Source organism: Maylandia zebra, linkage group LG7 (genome assembly GCF_041146795.1).
Source record: "Maylandia zebra isolate NMK-2024a linkage group LG7, Mzebra_GT3a, whole genome shotgun sequence".
NCBI lineage: Eukaryota > Metazoa > Chordata > Actinopteri > Cichliformes > Cichlidae > Maylandia > Maylandia zebra.
Genome location: NC_135173.1, coordinates 14,348,708 through 14,370,590, shown reverse-complemented (window position 1 = coordinate 14,370,590; position 21,883 = coordinate 14,348,708). Strand labels below are relative to the sequence as shown.

The 21,883-nt window shown below is 39.7% G+C and overlaps 2 protein-coding genes across 3 annotated transcripts in view; one reads left to right on the top strand and one right to left on the bottom strand.

Moving 5' to 3' along the window:
- Positions 1–13,554, top strand: part of stra6 (signaling receptor and transporter of retinol STRA6) — a 67,096-nt gene extending 53,542 nt beyond the window's left edge. For both annotated transcript variants that reach the window (XM_004553102.5, XM_004553103.4), the window contains 17 exons: positions 1,642–2,022; positions 3,167–3,233; positions 4,006–4,088; positions 4,750–4,883; positions 5,288–5,454; positions 6,270–6,395; positions 7,056–7,126; positions 7,633–7,712; positions 7,946–8,007; positions 8,278–8,440; positions 8,586–8,661; positions 9,049–9,182; positions 9,926–10,043; positions 10,326–10,427; positions 10,520–10,683; positions 11,279–11,416; positions 12,510–13,554. In XM_004553102.5, coding sequence (XP_004553159.1) covers positions 1,970–2,022; positions 3,167–3,233; positions 4,006–4,088; positions 4,750–4,883; positions 5,288–5,454; positions 6,270–6,395; positions 7,056–7,126; positions 7,633–7,712; positions 7,946–8,007; positions 8,278–8,440; positions 8,586–8,661; positions 9,049–9,182; positions 9,926–10,043; positions 10,326–10,427; positions 10,520–10,683; positions 11,279–11,416; positions 12,510–12,748 — 1,977 coding nt within the window. In that variant the 5' untranslated portion in view covers positions 1,642–1,969 and the 3' untranslated portion in view covers positions 12,749–13,554. The remainder of the gene's footprint in view (positions 1–1,641; positions 2,023–3,166; positions 3,234–4,005; positions 4,089–4,749; positions 4,884–5,287; positions 5,455–6,269; positions 6,396–7,055; positions 7,127–7,632; positions 7,713–7,945; positions 8,008–8,277; positions 8,441–8,585; positions 8,662–9,048; positions 9,183–9,925; positions 10,044–10,325; positions 10,428–10,519; positions 10,684–11,278; positions 11,417–12,509) is intronic.
- Positions 13,555–14,353: 799 nt separating this feature from the next.
- islr2 (immunoglobulin superfamily containing leucine-rich repeat 2) lies at positions 14,354–18,584 on the bottom strand. Its single transcript, XM_004553104.3, has 2 exons — positions 18,296–18,584; positions 14,354–17,718 (listed from the first exon to the last, which is right to left on the bottom strand). Exon 2 carries the CDS (start codon positions 17,707–17,709, stop codon positions 15,571–15,573), a length of 2,139 nt encoding a protein of 712 aa, XP_004553161.1. The 5' UTR covers positions 17,710–17,718; positions 18,296–18,584; the 3' UTR covers positions 14,354–15,570.
- Positions 18,585–21,883: the final 3,299 nt, after the last annotated feature.

Here is a 21,883-nt window from a genome sequence, read left to right as displayed (position 1 = left end):
AGAGAGATTAAGCTTCTGTTGATATTCTACATTCCTTATTGAAAGTAATGACAAATAAGAGAGACTGCTGTGATTATTGTTGATTATACTGCTTCTACTGAAGTACAGCAACACCACCTGAACCTGTGTTGTTGTGGTCACCTGTCATAGTATAGCCACATTTTGATATTTTGAGTAAACCTGCTTTGTACCTGGATTTAATGTTTACAGAAGAATTGTCTTGATTAGGGAGTCATGGCAACCTGCTTCCATGGGTTGAACTAGGTCATGTGAAACAGACAAAAACACAGGTATAAAACAATAAATATTATTATTTTAGGCCTTCAACCATAGACTATATTCATTCTTGATTTATTTGTTCTCATTTTTTAAAAGACCGATCAGCCACATGGTCCAAACTTGAAGGAAATGTGCAAAAGCAACCAATGCAATAACTTCTACTTATTTTTGTATCACTTGACCCATCCAAGAGTTTCAGTTTATAATGGAAAACCAAAAAGAAAAGAAGGAACTCATCACATATGAAAAGACTGAAACAGCAAATTGTCCGACATCCCTGCTCGACAAATAACTTACAGCTATTGGATAATAAATTATTAAAAATCAGTGATGGTTTCTGTTTGCCCAACAAATCAGGTATTCAGTTCTTTAGGAATAAGGGGAAGAAGGAGAAATGAAAGTCAGTCAGAAAGAAATTAATTTTTCTCGAACCTCTATCAAATAATTTAAAAAAACAATATTAATAATGTGATAATTTAACTATGTGCAGTGGTAACTGAATTTAAAGATATGTGAAAGGCAATTAGTATTTATAATCTGAACTTTACTGTCCATTGTACATCCATACAAGAAACCCTTTTTTGTATATCATTCATCTGTCAAAGACACCATTGGTATGTTAAAAAAATAAAAAAGCTCAGATGAAATTTCTTTCCTCTGGGCACATTGACAGTAACTCCTTCACCATCACATATACACATTTCCTCCTTTCTCATTATGTTTTGTGATCCTTATCAGGACGACTTGCAGCATTGTTTGGACATAACTTTCAAATATTTTAAAATAACTTGATATCAGCATGGAGGCTAAAGATGCACATATCTGGTTAAGAAACTTGTCGTCACATAAATATGTACTAGGACATGCTATCTTAAATTATGTGCAGAAGACAAAGTACTGAGGTAAATCAACCCCTCCTTGATCCTTATCATGCTGAAGGTGCAGAGTTATGCGAGGTGATGTGAGGATACACCTTAGTGACTGTATTGAAACCCTTCCATTCTGCTTTTCTTGTTCCATGTTGCAATGGTGGGTTTCCTGGATTTAGTTTGGGTAACCTTTAGCAAATGCACCTGAACCATGACTGAAAGGAACAACACCTGAATTTCCATGTTATCAACGTGGAACTCTGATTGCTCCGATAGAAAAGCCTCATAGCTCCCAGCTACCCACATAGTCCCAGCTGGAGTTTTATAACTCTGCACACCTGACCACTGCAGCCACCGGCCACAGGTCCAATAACACAACTCCAAAAGTAGATGTAATCCCTGTAAGCCACAGGTGGCCTTACAGATTGGCTACCCAGATCTCCACATTTTTCCCTTCTTTCACACCCTGCCCCCCTCTCGCTCTCTTCCCCAGGCTCTTGGTGCGGTGGTAACCCTGAGCTGAAATAGGGCCTTTGGAAGGTAGAGACAACGCGCTGCAGCCAGGACCTGTCACATTACTCTCAGCTACACAGTGGGACCAGGTCACCTGAATGCAGTGAAGGAGGGTAGCTGAGTCTGAGTGCAAGTAGACCAAACACAGGGAAACAAGGACACTTGCAGCAGCAACTGAGTCCAGCGTGGGATTTGGAAGACACTTTTGCCTTGGAGACAAGGTGATCACAGCTGTGTGCCACTTTGTGGTTAAAAGAACTCCAGATCTTTTGTAAGACGTGGGACTCTTTTGATAAAGAGAAGTCGCAATGGACTATGACTACCCAGAATTGGATCCACTGCCATCCAAAATTGAACCAGAGTAAGTAAAGTCTTAACATTTAAGTTGAATTCTTTCAAGTTAATGCTATTTTACTTTAATGCTTTTAAATCTTTGCTTAAAATTAGTCTGCACTTTGTTTGATGTTTATTAGTAGTTCTTAAAACTTTCTCTGAGGGTGAACAATGTCTCTGTGAGATTCTCCTCTCATTGAGATATTAGGTGACACTTGGCACACTTCTGCAGTGCCAGCGCCAGCGTCAGTGTGTGGTCTTCTTTCAGTTCTTATTATTTATCATGTCGAGGCTGTATCCTTTTCATCTTTTGAGGTTGTAGGTTGTCCTGGAAATGCCTGTGGAACTTATTGGAAAAACGTTAGACTTTTTAAACATTTGTCTGTACGTATATTTCACACCCAAAATGTTACCAAGTTGCACTTTATATGATACCGCTTAAAGATCCATGACGTATCCCACAGTGAAGCTTTTTCCTCTTAGCTCCTTTTGTCCAAATTGCTTTTCTATGTTGTTAAAATCCATTATGTTTTCATTGGTATGGGGTAGTTAATAAAAGAAATGATGCCTCCAGATGAACAACACAAATGAAGTATGGTGGAAGAAGCTGCCATGTTTAGCTAAAAAGCCATTTTGCTGTTGTAAAAAAATAATACTGTATTGAGTTGTAGCTAGTCTTGGGCCTCTAATATAGCTCCCTGTCAGTTTATGAAGCATAAACGGCTGCACCACTGAGAGCTGGCTATAATAAATTTTTTTCACATTGTTGTAAAATAGCAAGTTAGGAATTCACAGATTGTTTAGAAAGGTAGGAAATATTGAAACATCTATTCTGGAAGCTGCCATCTTTATGCTCACAGATGATAAAGTAAGTGGTTGATGTGTGAGGCCTTCTCTGAATTGTAATTACAACCCCATGACCAGGCATTCCTGCTCTTCTAGAGCACAGGAACATGAACATAGGCATTTGTTGTTTCCCTGTCACGCCGATACCAATCCGTTTAACATGCAAATCTGTGCTGCGGGATTTCAGCTGCAGAGTTTCCAACCACAAATGGCGCTGATAGGGAAAGTGTGAAAAGGTTAATGAGCTATACTGAAGGTCAACGCAGTGACTCAAAAGCCTTCAGTTATATTTTACTCACGTGAATGTTTTGCTCCATTTGTTTTAGAGTAATCCCTCCCTGTGACCCTACTGCTGACGACAGGCTCTATCATATATGCATCACTGTGATATCTGTAAGTCCGCAGTCTTCTTGGATTAATATGACACCACATTAAACTGTCCTGTATATTACATCCTGTTGTCAGGCGTGTACTGATGTGCCACACTGAGACATCAAGGTTTGCGTTTCTGTCGTTTCTAATTGCATTCAAGTTTTAAAAATGTACAAAAATGTTGGTTTGAAGGAAGTTTTGCAAGCCCTTTGGCAATGATCCCAGGAACAAATAATCCTGTTATGTGATCATATTAGATCATATTAGATCCATATTAGAAAATTGTTTTTGCCTAATGTTTTGCTGCTTATTAAACGCTGCACTTACAGGAATAATAAAAAGAAAGCTATTTGTAGCCCACATTCTGACTAAACTGAGATATAATTTTTCAAATTTAGAAGTTGTTAAGCACTACATTACAAAACATTTGTATAATCACTGAACACAGATTTGCCATTTTAGGTTTAATGATAAGTACATTTGTGTTTTCATGATGAAGCTCCTTCATTAACTGATTATGGATGGTCTTTGTAGTCGGTCCAGACTTATAGTCTAGCTTTTTTTCCCCCATTTCTGCTTTCTAAATGTGTCTCAGGTCATGACAGGTCATTGAACTTCATTCAAGCAACATTCTTGGGGAGCATTAGTCAGACGCTGGTGTTTGGCCTTTTGTATCACAGACACCCCATCATTTTTCCCTTTTTTTTTTTTGCCTGATGCAGAGTGAAGCATGAGCTGCATAGTGGGCTGTAGTGAGCTATGGTGGGCTAACTGAGGTCTATTCTCCTTTTAGCTTGTTGTCATGCTGATTCTGGCAGTGTTGGCAAGGCGCATGAAGGTCGGCGACAGACAGAAAGGACTCCCAGGTTTACTCAGGTGAGCCTCACTTTACTTTATCTTACAGTTTCACAGGTGAAATTGAAAATCCAGTTTTTACAGACGCGTCCTGTACCCTACTATTACTCTCACCCAGCTTTTCAGTCTACCTGTCTACTGGCTTCCATCTATTTAACAGTGACATGAAGCTTTATGTGCAGAAGCTATAGCAGAATCTATTGTAGGGATAATTTGGCATTTGGGGCGAGTTTTAAATGTAGCAGGTGCTAATTGTGTTTATTAGCTTTGGGTAAGACCTTAAATCAATTGGAAACATGGTTTAGTTTGTTTGTCACTTTATTTATTAATTAAATCTCAAGTCAAGATGACATTCAATTATCCCCATTTCTGCTGTTCATTGGTCAGTGACTAAAACTATGGCAAAAACCTGAACTGGATTCAGGTGAGAACATTCAAGTGATCCGTTTGAAACTTTAGATTAAAACTTAAAAAATCAAAGCCTTATTTTCATGCTACATGAATTAGAAAATTCTCTTTCTCTATCTTCTCTAACTGAGCTGGCATTTTTTTAAAGTTTTCTAGTGAAAACTTAAAAATGTTCCTTTTAAGTTTCATCATTTCTCACTTGATCAGTAACTGTTTTATCCAAATGTGAGGAGGATGTCAAGTGAGCTCTAAATACCTGCTGCTTTATTCACAGTCCGGTGAACTTCCTGGACCATACGCAGCACAAGGGCTTGGCAGTGGCTGTGTTTGGAGTGCTCTTGTGCAAACTGTGGGGCCTGCTCATATCGCCAAACCCTCTCCCCTTCACAACAGACACCGCTAACAAACGTGAGGTCGTCTTGATCATTCCAGCAAACAATTTTAACATTTGCTTGTCCCATAACTTATCTTAGCAGTTAAAACCAATAGGCTGACGTGTCCCCATACACAAAAATAGTGTTAAATGTCTGCCTTATATAACTGGATTATTTTGCTCCTATGTTATTTTAAACTCTGGAGTTTGATTGTAAGCTTGGCAAGAAGCTTTGTGTCTGAAATTACATAACAAAGGACAGCAGGCAGCTGGTCCCCTGCAACGTTACACAATCCCTAAACAGTAGAGGGTTCAGCAGAGTAAGAAATGCAGCCTAAATCAACCATAGTTTCAGCAAGAGTTTTGGTCTGTGGTATGGTACAATAAGAGTTGTAGCTCCTTCAAACTTGGTCTTCTCACATTTCTGTTGTATTTGCAGAGAACTGGGTGATTCTGGGAGTCTTCTTTTACCCCGCACTATACTACCCTCTCCTGGCATGTGGCACTTTACATAATAAAGTTGGCTATGTCCTCGGTAGCCTCTTGTCTTGGACACACTTTGGTGTTCTGGTCTGGCAGATAATTGACTGCCCAAAAACACCAGTGGTAAGCACAGATCACTTTCATTGTCATAATTAGCTCCAGTTCATTTATAAGTGGTTTATTTTGTTACAATAAATCTGCTCCAGGATTGAATCACTTTCTTTGTTGTCTGTCATCTGTCTCAATATAAAGGGTCATTTCAAAAATAAAGCTGGTTTGTTCTTGTCTGGAAACACACTGACTACCAAACAAAGCTGGTCTGTAGTATCTACAAAAGATGGGATTTCAATAGATGAATATTGGGGATTTGAGATAGATCCATGGATACAAGGTTGGGATTTTTAAAAGCTTACCCAATCCCAAATCTTGTGCCACGTCCAAGTTGTTAAGGTTTTCAGACCTATGAATGCCTGTGACTCAAAACAATTAGTTCCACTGTCTGCTGGTCTTAATCAAGAGGCTTTGTCACACTTAATCACTTTAGTGTGTCTCAGTAATATGTCACATCCAGAGAACACTGTGTGTGATGGCCTTCTTTAAAAAATATATTAGTGAGGTTTTGAGCTAAATCACATAAAAACAATAGAGTAAATTACACAGAATTACATATTCAGTAAGAAAATCTATCCACGTTTAGTTCATAGCCAGCTACTTTTCAAAATACATTTCAGTTGTCAAGTTAGATACGAGATGTGTGGTCAGTGGAGGTTTCAGATGTTTGTGTGGCAGGTGAGAATTGATTTGGCCAGCGTACAGACTTTCACCACAACAAACATAAAAAGCTATTTTTGCAAAATGTATTCCCAGCGCTTAATCCCCAAACTCCCAAATCAAGTCTCTAAGTGATTTAAAATCTTTTTCTTTTTACCTCTTTGCAGATACACAAACACTACTCTCTTTTCTCCAGCCTGCCCCAGATTGCTTGCTTGGCATTCCTTAGCTTTCAGTATCCCCTTCTTCTGTTCAAGGGCTTAAAGGGCACTGAAAAGAACAATGCTACAGAGGTGAGTATTGATCTGAGAGCAGTTTTTCTGACTTCATTGAGTCATTTTTGTTGAACAGCTCTTATGTCACTAATTGTTTGGGCTTCTTGCATAACATACTCGAAACAATTGTATGTATTAATAGTCTACATTTGTGTGAACCTGACCTTTAACAAAAAACTCTTACTGAGACTCGCATTTCCTTTGAATCTGTGGACATGAGAAACCTGTATAAGCTGCCTTGTAATCTACAGGCTGATTATGCTCATAAAGTCTAGGCTGAGGGGAAATGTGAAGTCCGACACGGCACATCTGTGACCTAATCATTTTAAGTAGATTTGACGTAATTGGTTTGCGTTATGTTCTTGATCGGTTTATGAAAAGGTTACCTTGTTTTTGCAATGAGGAGACACAATGCTGTGTTTATTTGATGCTAATCTTGGCATGGTGTGACAAAACTGGATGTCGGGATCGGCTGGTGTATGAGTCACACCCCCAATGTCCAGCACCATGAACCTTATTGCAAGGAGGCTTTTTTTTTTTCATACTTTAGCAAATACATTTACATGTAGATAGAACTTAAAGACACAGATGTCCAAAGGTGTTTAGGTACATTAAAGCCTGACTCAATAATTTATGTCTCCTCAAATTTGGTTACTTATATGATTGCTCTTCTTTTAGGATCTGAGCAGCAGCTACTATAGAGACTATGTCAAGAAAATGCTCAATAAGAAAAAGTCGACCAAAATCAGGTGAGAATTGTTGCCTCTTATCAAAAACATTGATTTGCTGTGCTGTTACATAGCCATCTCTGTGTTCCTACAGTTCGAATGTAGTGAAGTAAACAGTTTGATTCAGCATAGCAGAGAGAGGCTCAGCAAAATAACAGCAGTGGTTTTCAAGAACTGACCATTTTAGGGATTTTAGAACAAACATGTTTTTTTTGCACCGTTGTGTCCAAGTTTTAACCATCGAGCTATTGATCTGAAGTGAAGCTGAAGAATTTAGGTAGAGGTGTGATGAAGGCCTTCATTATTCCGTCCACTTTGTACAGTGTACCAGTGCCACTGGCATCAGTGGTACTGCAACAAAGAGCCCAAAGTTGTAACCTAAGTATAAACAGATTTGAAAAAGAATGTGTTTAAAGTTGCTTCATTCATTTATATATATTTTGCCTTACCCCATGAGTTCCCTGAGGTTTAAAATGCTGTTTACATTTTTAATGTAACTTTCATTTTTTTTTCACCTTTTGCTTCAGCACGTCGAGCACAGACAAGCCCAAACTCCCCCAAAGAATAGCCGATGCTGTGAAATCTTACATTTATACACCAGAGGATGGTAAATATATTTGTCTGGGACCTGCTTAATACCATGTCATGCACATATTAGGTGTTAAAACTGGTCAAACTCTTCTTGGAATAATTATTGAATTGGTCATTTATACAGAAGGTGGTCACGTGAAGCAACTGCATGAATACACAATGTGTGCAGTACAAATATGCTTAGATTTGGAAAAGCAATATGTAATCCTGTTAACTTAATATTTCTACACCTTTACTGTTTTCATGCAGCTTTCCGTTTTCCGCTGAAGCTGGCTATATCTGGTGTTGTGTCTTTCATAACCCTGTATCAGGTAACTACCACAGCTACTATTAAACGCAATAATCCCTGTATATTTCATAAATGTTAACAAAACACACAAGGAGAGACATAATTGCATGGCTTGGTGTAGAAAGAGAGAGCAGAATCTCTCAAACGGTCTTATCCTAACTCAAGAACTTCAGCCAAGCTCCGAATATTATCATGATGTGTTTCATTTTATTTCCACATCCATAAAAGTTATTGCATTAGCATTCAAGAGTAGCTTCACTGGCTATTAATGAATGTCCTTTTTCCCTCTTAGATGGGTCTTCTGCTGATCTCAGCAGTCGTGCCGTCTCTCCAGACTGCTCGTTTGGGAGTCAATGAAGACGTTGCAAACCTTTTAGCTGGTTTCAGAATCATGCTGTCTCCAGACAAACATGAAGTGGTTCGGATAGTGGTTTATTACATGTGGTGTGTAGAGGGTAAGTGACACAAGACAACAAGAGAAGCCATTTAGAAATATGAGAGATTTATTTTTGATGCATTTATTTTGTACAATTTTACTGTTCAAGCTTGACATCGTTCCACATTAAAAAACCTGAATGTCATGTGCCAATGTTTCTGCAGTGTGTTATATTTCAGCAATGACCCTGTCTGGATTGGTCAACCTGGCTATGCTCATGCGATCTATGGTTCTGCATCGGTAGGTTGTCTGTGATTGCACTTTTTCCCTTTTTTGTTGTTGTTTTGCATTGAATTTCCTTTGCATTCTGGCTACTTCATTATAATGCCATGGTTATTATAACATAATAGAGTACTAATCATGCAGACAGGGAAGCATTTAGTCTGTGTTAACTGCTGCTGCAATTGAAAATGGCTATTAAGAAGAAAAATGAAATACTGTGCCATTACCAGAAATGGCATCGCATTAAAATAAATGGATTTCCGAGTCAAGTATTGAATTGAGTATTCAGTCTATCTCTTGCTAAATTGCTTCTTGAATTTACTATGTGATTTGTACAGTTGGGGCTGAACTAGTTTATGTATTCCATAGTGTCACATTGTTTTAATTGTGTTTTACCTTCCGTAGGTCAAATCTGAAAGGGCTGTACAGAGGAGATAGCTATAATGTTTACAACTGCCAGAGAAATATCAGAGCTTCCCGGCCTGCACTCGTCTGCTGGATGGGATACACCAGCTTCACAGCAGCTCACATCTGCATTGGTACAGTTACTCTGAAAGATTGTTATTATTTAGATTTTCTATATATTGTTTCTACTTTAAATAAAACAAGTTAGAGACAAAACTTTGATGAATTTTCTGTATGTAAATCCATATTCAGGGAAGAGTTCAGCATGCCCGCTCATAGTTTTCTGTTGACTGTTCTAATTAGGGGTCAGCACAGTAGATCACTGATCATCTGTTCTTCATCTGTTCATCACAGAAATGCCCTGGATGTCCTCTCTCACCACATACATTAACTGCTCCTTTGGCCTTTCCTTTTTCCTCTTCCTTTGCTGCTCATTTTCACAATCCTTCCCTCAGTATACTCAGTATCTCTCCACCACACACTTCCACATCAACTCCCCAAACCTCTTTCACTTTTCTGTGAACTCTCCAACCTTAACTGTCCCTATGATTTATGCTTTCCAAGTCCTGTTCATCCTTTTTCACTCCAAACACAAACCTCAGCAATTTTTAACAACATCTTTACATCCTGTTTTTGACATAACTGTGCTCGCTACCAATTCTTGTATATCCAGTTTCCAAATTCTGTTAGATATTTGTATTATTTCTGTTCATGCTCCTTAAATATTGCCTAAAAGCAATTCTTTCAATCGGCCAGCTCGGGCAGAGACATATCAGAGTATTCGAGCTTTCTACAGTGGGGTGACCACTGTAGATCTGTTGGATGCTGGATAGTGTCTAAGTGCTAAGACTGTAACGCTCTGATCTCTCCCCCGCAGGCATGATCATCCAGACCATAGTGTTCTTCCTCTGCCTTCTGATTGCAGTCTTCCTTGTTATCATACCTGTCCTCCACAGACGGAATCTGATTCTCTTTCAGGTCCTGTGGAGCATGTGGTGAGTGATATAATTCTTGGTGTCTCTCAGCTTTCAGTTTTAGCTTATTTTAAGGTTGTGACCTTGTAAAAAATAAATAAATAAAAAAAGATACAAACACAAGTTGTCGTAAATCCAGACCTGAGAGTATCTGTGCAGTGGTGCTGCTAGGTTTGAAATTTGACACCTGGAGCGTTTTTCAATCAACAACATTCTCTGTGTATGTTGTACAATTTCCTGCCAGCTACCAATGTTTTTTGCGCTTTAATCACTGCTCCTTCTATGTGGGTTTCACCTTTTCAGGCCTTTCTGGCTCATGCTTCTCCTGGTTGTGTTGATTCAACACGTCACCGCCAGGTTTTGCTTCATCAAAAAGACAGGAGGCACACGAGATCTGGACAACAGGTGATTTACTGCATTTTCTACCTTACATTTTCCTGTACTTACATAATTTTACTGCCTGATTTTGATTTGATGCATTCTAATTTATCTCACAGGGGTAATCTGTTCCTGCTGACATACCTGATGTTTCCTGTTAACGTTTTGATCGGGGCAATACTGGGAATCTGGCGCATGATCATCACAGCCCTGTTCAACATTGTCCACATGGGACGTATGGATATCAGTCTTCTTAACCGCAATGTGGAGGCTTTTGACCCAGGTGAGCGAGATAACTGACGTGTATGCAGGTTAGAATCAGTATAGTGTCCATTTCTGTAATAGTGAACATGCTGTAATTATTAGAAGGATTGTAGCCTTGCTAAAAAACACTTTCTTCATCAATTATTGGCACTTTTTTAGCATCCATCTATTGCTTAGAGAGGGCTAATAAATATTTAATAGTTCCCATTTTTTTCTCTTTGGACTCAGAAACAGGACGTTAACATATTAATAGGTAATAGCAACACGCTTTTATGTTTGTGGAAGCATTGTGGAAGCAATTTTCTATGAGAAAAAGCACTTCTTCTGATCCCACTTAGAGGTTAGAAATTTGCATCCTGCCCACTTTATCCTCCTGCCAGCTCACTGCAGCTCATATGATATCTGTATTCTGTGCAGGGCAGGGACTCTAATTGCATGGAAATGTCTGCAGATTTGCTGTCAGAAAAAGCAGGTGGTTAAAAAAAGAGAGAGAAAAAGTGTGATTGTATGGTCATTATGTGTGATTGCCTCAAAGCCAACATGGGGCGCAGTCCTGTGTGTTTATTGCTTTTGCCCAGTCAGAATGATTCACCCCTCCCTACGTCTGCCTGCAGCCTACCGCTGCTATGCTCATTATCTGAAGATCGAGGTGAGCCAGTCTCACCCTGTGATGAAGGCCTTCTGTGGGATGCTGCTGCAGTCTGTGGGCCAGGACACCAAAGCTGGACAGAGGTCACGAGATGCTGAAGAAGGTCTGTAGCACAAAACTCAATCCACACCACAGATTGTTCTCCATGTGTGGACAAAAAAAGCACATTGTGGTGTTTTTTGGGGTTTTTTAATGGCACAGAAGAGTGACCATTGCACACAGGTAGTCTTTGTTAATAGGATCAGCTCATTGTTTCAGTTGTTTCATGACATTAAGACATTTTCTCCAGATTATTCTTAAAGCTCAAAATAATCTTAATACCTGCATTAAAAGTGCTGTAGCATCTTTAATTTCTCTGGGGTGTTTAGAATTTAATAGCAGGTCACTGTAACACATAATCAGATCATCTCACTTTGCTGCACGTACAGTGAAAATGAAGGCAGCTCTGATTTAATAATATGCTAAGAGCAAATTGAGTCTCAGAGCAGAATAGCTTGGAGTCCGGCTGCCTGTCCTAATCATATCAGTCATAAACGAATAAACTGTTGTTATGACTCTGCATCCTGTAATATAGGTGCTATATTGTATCTTTTATATTAACAACTTGCGTTAATCCAAAGTGTAAACGGGTGCTTTAGGGTGGATCGCAGATCTGCAGCAATGCCACTGACACACAAAGGAAGAGACTGATGGTCGCTCACATATCATGACAGCAGGACATGCATTACACTGACAAATTAACAAGAAAATCCGCCAGGATTCAGCGGTTGTTGTGGAATTTAGACACAGCTGAGTCCAATTAGAAACGTGCCATGGAGATGTTGCTTGTTTGCATCTAGAAAACAATGTATTATCGGGAATAATCTATTGTATTACAGTGATTACTTCTCCAGTAGCTGATTACACAGATGAGCTACGCTAATTGCCTGTTACATATTCATTCAGCCCAAGGGGCTTTGGCTTTCAGCGTGTTAATGGAAAGCCCAGTATGCTCCCACCATGCTTAGAGGATTAAAATATGATTGCTTTCTATTATTACTCTATCTGCTGTATATAGGGTGTCTTTTGGGAGGCCCACAAATCACCCTTTTCCAATTTCAGTTTAAAATAGAAAAGGGGTTATCCTTAGATGTCATTACATAGGACTTATAGATGTCATACCTTTTGGTGCAATCATGATGTCTGAACGTCCTCAGGGATCCAGCTCGTCCAGCAGGATAAGAAGCAGAATAAAGTGTCCACTGCCAAGAGAGCCCGCAGGCACTGGCAGCTCCTCTACACCCTGGTCAACAACCCCTCCCTTGTGGGCACCAGGAAGCACTTCCAGCGTCAGACCACAGACAGCTTTCTGAATGGAAGCCTGAACCGCAGCACCAGGGAGGAGAGCAAAAAGGAGGCTACGACCAAGGAGGCAGAAGCTGCTGCCAGCAACTAATCAAAAATGCGATACTGATTATGTACTGGCTGCAGAGTCTCGTCCGGTTTAGGTCTGCATTTGTACTATTTGTCTGCATTTGGTGAAATACATGCATTATAGCTCAGTGCCTAGTGTAAAGATATTCACCAAGTCTTTCCTAAACGTCTGGAGATTCGGAGTCCCTCCTGTGCTTTTCATGTTCTCCTGTCTGTGAGGACCTCAGTCTCCAGTCTGATGGGAATGCTTGTGTGGCACTGATCACCTAGTAAACACACTTAAAAAAATAATTTTCTAAACATGTATGTGCTTATTTTGGGATAGAACTCATTTGCACTAATAGCCTTTAATCATGTATTATTTTCAGCATTCAATGCAGATAATGTAAGATGATGGTCATCCAACTAAAAACATGGATGCACAAGCCAATGAATCATCTCTTTGAATGGGAGTTCATATATAGAGTGACAGAGAAGGGCAGAAAGACAGAACATCTGACTATTTATGAATATAAATAATGAACCATTGTCATACTGTGGCCAATAAATTCTCTTTTCCCCCCATCTTTAGGCTACACGCATTGTGTGACTGATATTAACCTGTGGAATAAACTGTATATTTATTCTGTTTTAATTTGTAGACTTTTAAGTCAAAAACATCTTACTGTTTCCAGTATTTCCAGTTCTTGTCAAATAAACATCTTCTTGTTTCAAATGTTTCGTGATATTTCACCATTTGTCTGCGCATTTAAACTTTTAAATGAAAATATACACATCCGATTGTTTTTTCCCTGATAACTGTGAAAATAAAACGAAAAATACAGTTTTCTCCTGTTTTTTGGGGTTTTTTTTTAATCACTGATGGGAAATTTTGTTAAGCTATTGCTCAACTAATATATGCATGAGTGCACTTGCAACGGGAAAAGGGCTTTTGAAAAGGAAACTGACCTTCAAACTAACCGGAAGCCGAACAGCTGCGGTAGCAGAAATAAGACCACCGGTCTCAGCATGTCTTCATGGGAATTTCCATAGATGTAAGTGCTCGTAAAACTCAGGATGAACCCTGTATACTATAAATGAAACCTAGACACTGTAGGCTTTAGTCCTCCTCTGTACATTGCTGTACTCTGTAGGAGTCCTTGCTGCAAGTAAAATTGTTGAAACGTAATTCTAAGACTCTGGTAACTGCTTAAGTGTTTTGATAAACATTCTCCTATTATCATTTCACATTTTTATATAAGATATTAATTTTAATCCACTTGCGTAGTGTGATAATTTTCTGCCGAAAGAAGAGACCTGAACTGAACCATAAGCGAAAAATATAGACAAAGGGAGGCTTTGTGACTGATCGGAGCTCCAAAACGCAGCAGTGTTCAGGCTTCTCTGTTTTTAATCCCCTCTTTTTTAAAGAAAAGAAAAAAAGCCATGCCATAATAATCACTTTCCAAAAAAGGAAGGAGAATATCTTACATTTTTAAAGAAAAAATGATAATTTTTCGTAATCGAAATAATCATTTGGAACATAATTATTCGAAATGATATGGGGATTCTTTGTTTGTTTGTTTGTTTGCTTTTGTTGTTGTTTAATAAAATCGGAATGATAGTTAAATCCAGAAAAATCCACCAATTTGTATAGTTTCACATGTTTTATTAATTCCACTTACATAAAATTATATCAAAAAATCTTAAAAGGTCACGTTTTTTTGTTTTGTTTTACAACATAGTTCACAAAAAATCTCACTTTACATATCAAATTACAAGACAGTGAAGCCGACAGACGCTCACTGCGCCCATTTGTTAGGACTTCATTGGAAAATTGATTTTAAAAAAAATAAAGAAAATTCACGTGGCTTTACATCACAAGTAGACAGTCACATCTAAAAGTCCTATATAGACTACACTATTAGAAAACCGCACAAGGAGTGACATGCCATGGACACGTTCACCGTAAAAAGCGAGAGTACAGCAAGCACCCGTCGATTAAGAGGTTAAAGTCGCACATTTTTAAAGCCTTACGTTACACGTGGAACAACATGTTGTTGGTAAATAACCTGGAATTTCCCGTCAAGCACATCGTCACCTCTGAAAGCTCAGTTTCCCGTTTTTGGACGCACAGGACAGCGCGCAGGGCGCCGCTGTGCGCGCTGTCAGGTGCAACAGCGCCAAGCGCAAATATCATTTCATCAAACACATTAATCCCAATCTTTCTCTAGTTTCTTGGACAAGTTGAGTGGAGCCAGAGTGCCGACACCTGAGAAGATGTTAAATGGCCGTTATGAGATTTTAACAGCCTTGCACAGACACACGCGGCTCAGTGAGAGAATCTTGTCCCTGATGTCAGTTTATTTACAATTACTTCATAGAAAATCCTGTTTTTTGTTGTTTTTGCTTGTTTAAAACGCAGCGAAACGGTGGGTAAAATTTTGTGCACTTTTTTTCTCCTTTTTTTTTTGCTGCCTCGAATTACGCGCATTTCTCCAAGTCTCGCCTTCGCGAAATTTGCTCCCATATGCCCGTTCGCGTACGTCCCACAGATGGGGTAAACGTTGGTGCTTTCCCGTCGGTTTTGAGGTCCGATAAAAGATATAAATCTGTGCTCGGTTTGTAAACGTGAGTTACTCGTTTTAACCTTACGGAAACTACAAATGTCACATGAATTCAATCACAATCGCGGTGATTGAAGGAGTATTGAGGTAAAAAAGTTAATGATCCCTTTTTTTTAAAGACAAAAATCACACGGCATCGTTTTTTTCACGTGAAGTAATGATGTGTGTGTTACCTGCTTGAATATAGGCTACTTGAAAGCAAAATAATTTACAATATACTCGCAGACGTCAGCGGAGCTCAGCGGCTTGGCTGCTTGTAGTTGCCGTTGATTTCCTCGGAGATGTTGACGGCCTCTGCTCCCAGCGGTAACCTGTCACTGTACTCCGAGCCAACTTCAAACTCCTCCTGGTTGGTCTTGGATGATGATCCGGGGATGGACTCGGTCACCACGCTCCCCTCAGCCTCTTCCTCTCCTTCTCGTTCCTCTCCGTCAACCTCCCCCTCCCCCTCGCCTAACTCGCTGGTTTTCTCTGACTCCACGAAAGATGGCCTGTGATCAAAATCTTTTGTCATTTGCTTCTCCATCTGATCTGGATTCTGAGCTTTCATGATCAGCTTGTAGGTTTTTCCTTGATATTTGTATAGCAAATGACAGCAGGTGGCTCCCAGCAAGGGGACAGTGGCCAGACCCAATAGGAAAATGCTGACAACCACAATTATGAGCAGGGAGGGGATCTTCTTTCTAGTTGTGAAGACTACTTGGACTTGGCAGTCCTTCCCCCCATAGGTGAGACAAAGTGTGTAATTGGTGCCAGGCTGTAAATTATGGAAGCGGTAGGAATTAATTCCCTCCTCTATATTGGACCACTGAACCATGGAGTGTCCGTTTCCAGTATTTACACAGAGGTAGAGCATGTCCAGAGTGGTCTTGCTAGATGAGGACTGGTACAGACCCAAAGGTTCCTTATTCACTGTTTCCTGGTTTTCAGTTTGACTTAGATGAAGATTAGATTTGCTTTTGGCAAGCTGCAGTGGATTCAGCTGCACTTTGGCCTCCGTCTCTGACACTTCTAATGCAATAACACCAAAGTCAAAGGTGTACTGCTTCAGGTCTTCCAGGCTCATGTTGAAGGCATGGTTGGAGATGTATTCACTGCTTTCTCTAACACCGCACTTGCCTGTGAATGTGTGTGTCTTAGGAACAACACCGGTCTGCTCTGTTTCATCGTGTTTGTCTTTTGACGTTTCGGGACTTTCCTTTGTCTTCTCATCAAGCTTTGTCCAGTTGACCACATTATTTTTGGAGGGCTTGTTGGGGTCTGCAGGCTTTTTACCAGACAGACGGCTCTTGTCCACTGTTGAATCGATGACTGTGTTGCTGGCTTCCTTTTGGGTGCCTGCCAGAGCCACTTTAACGCTGCTCTCTGCTTTACCCAACTCGTTCACCGCAAAGCAGCTGTAATTCCCATCTTCCTTTTTACTCACACGGGGGATGATGAGAGTTCCATTTCTAAAAACAAGAAATCGATTGCTGGTTGTTTTATCATTAATTGGCACATCGTTTATTTCTCCAGTGGAGGGCAAGGGGAAAAGATAATTTTGATTTCCTGCAGTCACCTCCCAGGTGATCTGTGGCTTGGGGCTCCCTTTTGTCTCACAATTTAAGATCACCATAATACCTTCATACAGATCTGTGTTTTCTATGTTTGGCTGATATGTTATAGTGACAGCAGGGGGCTCACAGTCCAGTTTAGGAATGCTTGAAATCGTCGTACCCTTCAGATGTTCAGGGGCCTCGCACACAATTGAATTTGGCTCGGGGACAGAAATTTTAGTTGTCGTGATCCAGTCCCTCAGCCACTGCAGACGGCAGGAGCAACTGAAGGGATTGCTAAAGATCTGCAGGTGAGACATAGCAGTGAGGGCGCTGAAAGTCCCCTCGACAATGGTGGTAAACCTGTTGTTGTTAATTCGAAGCGACCTCAGGTCTTTGAGCGTGGAAAAGGCATCCTTTGGGAGGTTCACCATTTCATTGTTGTTCATTTTGAGAAGCTGCAGGGCTGTGAGACCGCGCAGATCTTCCCATGGAAAGTTCACAATTTTGTTGTGGCTGATGTCAAAGTTGCGTAGCTGAACCAAAGGGGCCAAGGTGCCTCTCTCTATGGTGACTATTTCATTGTGGGCGAGCCACAGAGAGGTGGCCTGAGTGATATTAACAAAGCTTTTGCTTTTCAGGATTTGGATTTTATTGGCAGAAAGGCTCACGGTGGTAACATTGGAAGGGAGACCAACAGGGACCTCCAGCAGGTCTTTGTAAGCACAGTCAGCAAACTGATGGGAAAATTTATCCTGGCAGCTGCACTGCTCTGGACACGTCTGCACAATGCCAGTCATAACAGTCCACAAGGCAAGGAGCTGTAAGAACCTTCTTGCCATTTTCTGCACCTGCAAGCATCAATTAGCAGACATTAGCTACGATCAGACATTTATAAGAGCATTATCCATTAGAGCAATCACACCGACGGAAATGTACTGCGGATGCTTTTTTATCTCATATAGATTAAATGTGTTTCTCTGAATGCCTTAAAAACAGTTTCCTTTTATTTTCTTCGCTACACAGAACAACAATGTTTGACGAACAAGCGCACATATGCACATAAGTTGTGGGTCATATTTGATTTCAGATGCCCTCCTCTGAGCGCGTCTGCACAGGCAGGTCCGGGTAAACTGGCGCTGTCCGTGGTGATGAAACGGGCTCTCGTTAATGGGTTTTCTTTTAGTTATTCGAGAAGGTTTCACTCCCAAAAGCACTTAATGCTCAAATCAGATTTTTCCCGATCAATTTGCGGATTATTAAAGCATTCGTGCACAAACGCCTTTGTGACACAGACACAGAATTAATCCGCGGGTTGATTTCTAGACATTTTTGTATTTGTTTTAAAGTTTTGATCCGGATGCTGCTCCGTCTCTCTCTAATTTCATGCAGTAACTCCCGCATTAGCTTATTTTTCCGTCATCTTACCTGTCCAATGTTAACTTCAATTCCCGTGTCTTATAAATCACCCTCGGAGTTTACAGTCCACTTGAAACAAGTTTAATGTTTGAGAAAAGTCGAGTCCTCGGTGGTTTCGGATCCTTTCACATGCTTTGTGCAGACCTGAGCGCAGATGAAGGACGGTGGAGGGATCATTTTTCTCCCGGTGAGTCGCTGTTGCGGTCCGACGGCGCTTTTTTCTTCCTCTCCGGAGAGTGTGGGAGCCTCTGCGCGTCCCCGCCGCTGCGGCGCGAGAAAATGAACGTGAACGCGCAGCCTCTCCCAGCCCCTCTCCGTGTCTATTAAAGATACAGAAGCTGCTCTTGGAGGGGTCCTCCGCCCTCCAAGAAAATCCATAATTTAGGATCCGATGTTTAATTTATTACTCCGACCTAAGCCCATCTTTGACCTCATTCGCTTCACCTTCAACCCTTTGTCTTTAACTAAAGGACACAGGTAAACACAAAAGTAACAGTTTGCACACGAAGTGAAACATTTAAAGTGTTCTTGTGATTAGGAAAAAACTGCAAAGGCACTTATATTATCTAGTATTATCTTTAATAACAATGACAAATAAGGCTGGAGAGAAGGTGAATTCTGAGGAGTCCAGTGTATGGACAGGCTCTGCATAGAGCCACAGGATACCCGGATCATTTGATGGTGTTAGACTGCAGCTGCACCGCATCGTGAAACCTGCTTTAACTTTTTGTTTTTAATAAATATATCTGATTTAACGCAACAAATTTCGGGTAAATCTCAAATGAATTACTTTTAATTTTCGTAAACAAAAAAGCCAAATTCGTGCACATTTTATTTTGTTTGGCAGCTAGTCTCGTGTCTTATTTAAAAGGCTTCTGTGCACCAGTGACTTTCAGCCTATCGCTGTGTAAATAAACATTACATTATATAATCATTATAAGCGTTTGAGTCTTGCAAATTGGTGGTTGCGTTTAAGGAGAAGGGTTTCCTGCTCAGATGCCGCCATCTTCTGGTGGACTTCAGAGGTGTCAGACGTAAATAAAGCAATGCCCCTTTTTATTTTCAGGTTTCAAAGGTTTCAAAGTAATCCAGGCCTTAAACCTCAGGTTTGTTCTCGCTAGTAATAGCAAATCCATAAAAATAAAGCTTTTATGATAAAACTGAATAAAATATCGCTTCCTTGTCCTTAAAGTTACAGTTTAGTAGTGAATTTTACATAAAATAAATTATACATATAGAAAGTGTCTTTGAATAACAGAGATGCAGAAACGTGTGCATAAGCACAGAGCCATGGCTCAGTGTCAGAGTGTCTAATGAGTCTCACAGGCCTGAATGTGCGCTTGAAACCGTTAATAATTCTTAATAAACAGCCACCAAACAGCTTAAACGACAGGTTTCGTCGTTTAAGTGAATTTTAAATTAAAATTCACAATTCACTGTCATGAATTTGTCTTACCTTCGGTGTCTTGCTTCCACTACGATAAAATCGCACTTCCTGCATAGCTCTTACCTTACAGCTGTGTGTGTGCTTACATAAAACTTATCTTTCCCCTACTTCCCCTTTTCTATATACCGGAAAAATTCAACTTTCACAAATTATTATGTTGGCCAAAGTCTTAGCCGTGTCTCTAATAAAACTTGTGTAAATTCTGTTGTTGTTGTTGTTTTACAACGACAGTTTTGGTAAATGAGCTTCCAGAACTTTATCTGCAACTTTATTTCTTACAATTTAAGTTGAAAGTGTCTTTCTGACAGATGTCTTTCTTTATCACAGAGGCTTTTTCGTCATCATATAGAAAAACCGTTAAACATCTAACTTCTTTACACTGACAGAAAGGGGAGTTTTACTCGTCTGTATGTGGCCTGCCATGTAAAATGATTCTGACACCTCTGGTCTAATGCACAGATTTCAAAGACATACTAAACATTTATTTAGCAATAAGAAGAATATGAATATGAAATAACAATGGTAAGGAGGTCTGTGTACAGAAATGGTTAGGATTCCTAAACAGTTCATGTAATGAATGTCTGCACTTCAATCACATCTTGCTTGTTTGATTTAAATTCCACTGCCATGGTGGACAAAAGCAAAATTACAGAAACTGTATCACTGTCCAAATATTTGCAAACTGGAGCTTATCTAAGGAGGCAGAGTACCCCCTCAACACATGTACGGGCAATTTAGAATCATCAATTAGTCCAACTGTGCATGTCTTTGGACTGTGAAAGGAAGCAACAAAGGGCAAAAGACAACCTGCACAAACTTCACAGGAAAAGCTCAGCCTGTACTGCTATGAGGCAGAAGTGCTAATCACCACAAAGAGTTTAAATTCCCCAAAACCTCTTTTTAAAAAACAGGTCTGGGTAGTGTTCATTTTCCTATCCAGGTAATCACCTGGAGATTTATATTCTTCCCTCGACCCTGTCACGATTTGTTTAATTGTCAAGTCTCAATATAACTTGTCTTTTGGGTATCAATTTACTTTTTTTTTTTTAATTTTAGGTTTTGTTTTGTGTCAGAAAGTAAAATAGATTCTGATACGGAACTAACGTACTCTCTCTTCCCTTTCCTCCTTCTTGGCTGCCTGCTCGGCTGCCGTACAATTTCCTGCTGTATTCGTGATTCAAGTCCCTGCGGTAAACCATCTAGATTTCTATCTTCCTTATTTTCCAGATGTCTTTTTAAATGCTTTAAACATTTACTTTAACTGTTAAAATCTCACCAGCTCTTTGCTCTGAACCTGCTTCTGCTCCCTCTCTTCACACCACATTTTGTTTCACACCTAATGGAGTACATCCCCAAAGTATTTCCAAACGTGTGCACACTGTAAATTTGTACAGCCTTTCAGATCATTTTCAAACGTCGTCCAGAGTATGTTTATTTAGAAACTTCACAACGCTGTGTTGAGACTTCTCAAACAAAAGGCTTTTGGAAACAATGTGATTTAACTCAGTGTCACAAATCCTAATGTGGCCCTGGAGAGGAGTGATCATTTTAAGTGATTTATTTTAAGATTTAATTAAACACAGCAGTGGAAAATGTCCAGTACAAGCACAGCTACAAACAACTTTTTAAATTATACAGAATATGTAAATAAATAAATAAATAAATAAACCCATCTACTTGTCCTACTAGGGATTAAGTTAGGAAACAAGAGGACACACAGATGTTCCCAGGTGTCACTACTACCCCCAGTGAGCATACTGGCTACCACTAATCCCATGAAGATGACAGAAGGACTAGGGTTTAAAATCACTAGGACAATATATTTAAAAAACAAAACAAAAATACAAACAAACCCTGGAGAACAAAAAATAAAAAAAATAATAAATTGAAAGGTAATTTATTTTAAATTAAATTCAAGAAAAGTACAAACACTTAAAACATAAATGGATAATAATCTGCACTCGACTGGAATTTCAAAAGGAAAACAAAGAACAATTCGAATCACTCACAGCATGAATATGCCTTCTCTTATACATAAACACACATGTCGAGTAGGCTAATTACCAAAACATTCAAGTACCCCACAGCTCAAGCAGCTACAGGTTTAGGATTTATGAGGAAGTACTGTACAAATAAAATCAAGCAATGGC

Coding starts and splice junctions, on each gene's coding strand:
- islr2 (XM_004553104.3), bottom strand. CDS start 17,709: ATGGCAAGAAGGTTCTTACAGCTCCTTGCCTTGTGGACTGTTATGACT.